This window comes from Montipora capricornis, chromosome 6 (genome assembly GCF_036669925.1).
Source record: "Montipora capricornis isolate CH-2021 chromosome 6, ASM3666992v2, whole genome shotgun sequence".
In the NCBI taxonomy this organism is placed as follows: Eukaryota; Metazoa; Cnidaria; class Anthozoa; order Scleractinia; family Acroporidae; genus Montipora; species Montipora capricornis.
The window spans coordinates 5,005,264-5,007,763 of record NC_090888.1 but is presented as its reverse complement, the minus strand read 5'-3'; the positions used below and the strand labels follow the sequence as shown (position 1 = coordinate 5,007,763).

Sequence of the window (2,500 nt, the reverse complement as noted above, 5' to 3'; positions counted from 1 at the left end):
AGGCCTTGTCATTTTTGTGGTACCCGTATGTTATTCTGAACAGCCTTCAAGGTATTATGCTCTTTCTTTGTTTTATTTTCTTCATTTTTGCACGATTTTGTTTATCTCTGATTTGCCGTAGTTATGATTTCAGCTTAGTCTTTGTGTCAGGACTCATGCAGCTCTTACAACGATTCTCGGTTTTGGCTCAGGAAACAATGGGGCACAAAAGTGCACGACAGAACAGTGATGTTCAAACCCAAACCATAATTAGAGCTTTGTACGATGCTGTTTCAGTGAAATTCGAGGTCTTAAAGGGCTACTTAGAATCTATAGTTTTTCAAGCTGGCTTTTCAGTTGGAACGTTCAAAAGGGATTTTAATTAAGCAAAGACGTCGGCTACGGCAACGGCACAAAACAAAAATATTATTGCTTAAGAAAGGAAAACAATCGTGCTGCACCCGCAGCCGAACTCCAAAAAACAACATCGTGAAATCACCAAATTTTAGGTTTTGATGACAACGTGAGCATATGACAATGAACCATTCATTTTCTGTTTAGACTCAATTTAAAACAGTTTGTACCCACCCGGTTACAGGATAGTTCGCCTGTAATTGTACGAAGTGAACAAGACTGTAAGAATTATCGTTGTTTTTCAATACGAATCTCAGACAACCTTTTCTTTGTATGATATGGTCACATATACGAATGCTTAAAGGATACTCATTTGGAATGACTTGATCTTACTGAAAGTTTCATATGACAAGCCGTTCTGTCCACGCTTCAAAAGTGTCATCATTATTATCATCGTAATGGCCATCATGAACATCATCATCTTTGTTATCAATAACCAGTGCTTACACCGTGAAGCGTAGCGTGGGTTGAGTCTTCTTCTAAGATTTTGAGAAGTAAATAGTGTACCTTCGCTTGTCAGACCAATCAAAAGTTCAATAAGAGAGTAAGGTGGCTACATACCATCCCAAAGTTCTAAGCAGTGAGCTCAGACGAACTTCAATATCTGAGCTTTAGGGTTTTAGCCATCCCACTTTGCGCTAGATACCCGGCTCAACTCCACCATAGTTAATAGATGTAGGCTGGTTATGAAACTCAACAAGTCTGTTTGTTTCATGTTTTTGTTAGCTTTTTTGGCCTTGACCCTGCACAAAACCCGACAAAAACACGCTTTTTTCGGCAGGATAACCAATCAAAAGCTTCGACTAATTTATTCGAAATTAACTTGCGAACCAAAACCAAAATATTGTGCAGGGTCACGGTCGGTTCAACATCTAATTGCGACTGTATTGTTCCTGCTTTTGAAATTCCCAGGGTTTCATAACCAGTCCCTAGATTAACTATGATTAGATGCACTGCCAATTTTGACATCCGACACGAAGTGTCCCTTTAAGTCTAAACATTTGCTACCTATTTTCAACAAGAAGGTAAGGGTAAAGGTTAGCGTTATTTTTAGCTTTGGGTAAATGCAGCAGTTAAACTTTACTTAATTAAAGAGCTGCATTTAGGTGACACTTTGTGACGTAAATTGCCTGTATTCTGAAAAACGAGTGATGTTGAAGTTGGCAAGAAGAGCAAGGAGACACGTGACGCTTATTGACACGTGACGCTTATTGAAATCCGCCTACATCCGAAATGTGTACTGTTAAATCTAGAAGGCTAAGGTTTCAAAGAAAATTTAAAAAATTCTTAGCATTTCGTTCAAAAACTGCATTTACTGATGAAATTTGTGCATGTTTCATAGGTCTGTTCATCTTCTTGTCATTTGCTGCCAGTGGAAAGTCAATACGGCTATATAGAGCCAAAATAGCCAAATTAAGGAATCGGCGCACCTCGAATGCAGCGAAAAATACAGCTAAGACAAAGGACCCTACCACTAACCCTACTACTAACCCTACCCCTAACCCCACCACTAACCCTACCCCTAATCCTACCCCTACCCGTTCTTGGAGTTCTAGCGTTCTAGCGTTGGTACCTCTTAGGGTGTTCGGCCTCAAAAGGTCCACATCAGGAGCTTTAGCGGTACCTTTTAGGGTATTGGGCCGACTAATTATGACAGGAGATATTTGGCAATTAGCTAATTTTCATTTTATCTAATAAAACCCATAATTTGGTACCTCTTAGGGTTAAAAAAAAAAAAATTATGCCACGCCCACTAAACAGGATCTTTGTACCTCTTAGGGGTTCTTTTCAAAATTCCCGATGAGCAGCCCCTTTACTTTTATATGAGATTTACCTGAAGTGACAGTCTTGAAGACAAGTCATTTTCAAGTCGTCTAAGATGTCTAGTTATCAATAACACTTGGTAATGTTATCAGTATTTCCTATTTCTTTATTTATGCCTAGCCTTTAGTTTAGTTTAGTTTAGTTTACTACACATAGTTTTCTGTTTCTTTTATTATTTTTATTTCTTTAGCGGTGTTTGCCACATTTCATTAGCTTTTGCCATGTTTTATTTATTTCCGTTGGCTTTTGTTGTGGCAAGGCATGTAATTTGCCTGTTGAATAT

General features: G+C 38.5%; 2 protein-coding genes across 2 annotated transcripts in view; both read left to right on the top strand.

Moving 5' to 3' along the window:
- The window catches only part of LOC138051352 (uncharacterized), a 543,513-nt gene that overhangs the window by 329,438 nt on the left and 211,575 nt on the right, over window positions 1-2,500 (top strand). The gene's annotated exons all lie outside the window — the stretch shown is intronic.
- Window positions 1-2,500, top strand: part of LOC138053125 (probable G-protein coupled receptor Mth-like 1) — a 10,033-nt gene that overhangs the window by 2,545 nt on the left and 4,988 nt on the right. Inside the window, exons 3-4 of the mRNA XM_068899801.1 lie at window positions 1-51; window positions 1,736-1,772. The exon at window positions 1-51 is cut by the window's left edge and continues 112 nt beyond it. Of these exons, the coding sequence (XP_068755902.1) occupies window positions 1-51; window positions 1,736-1,772 (88 nt within the window). The remainder of the gene's footprint in view (window positions 52-1,735; window positions 1,773-2,500) is intronic.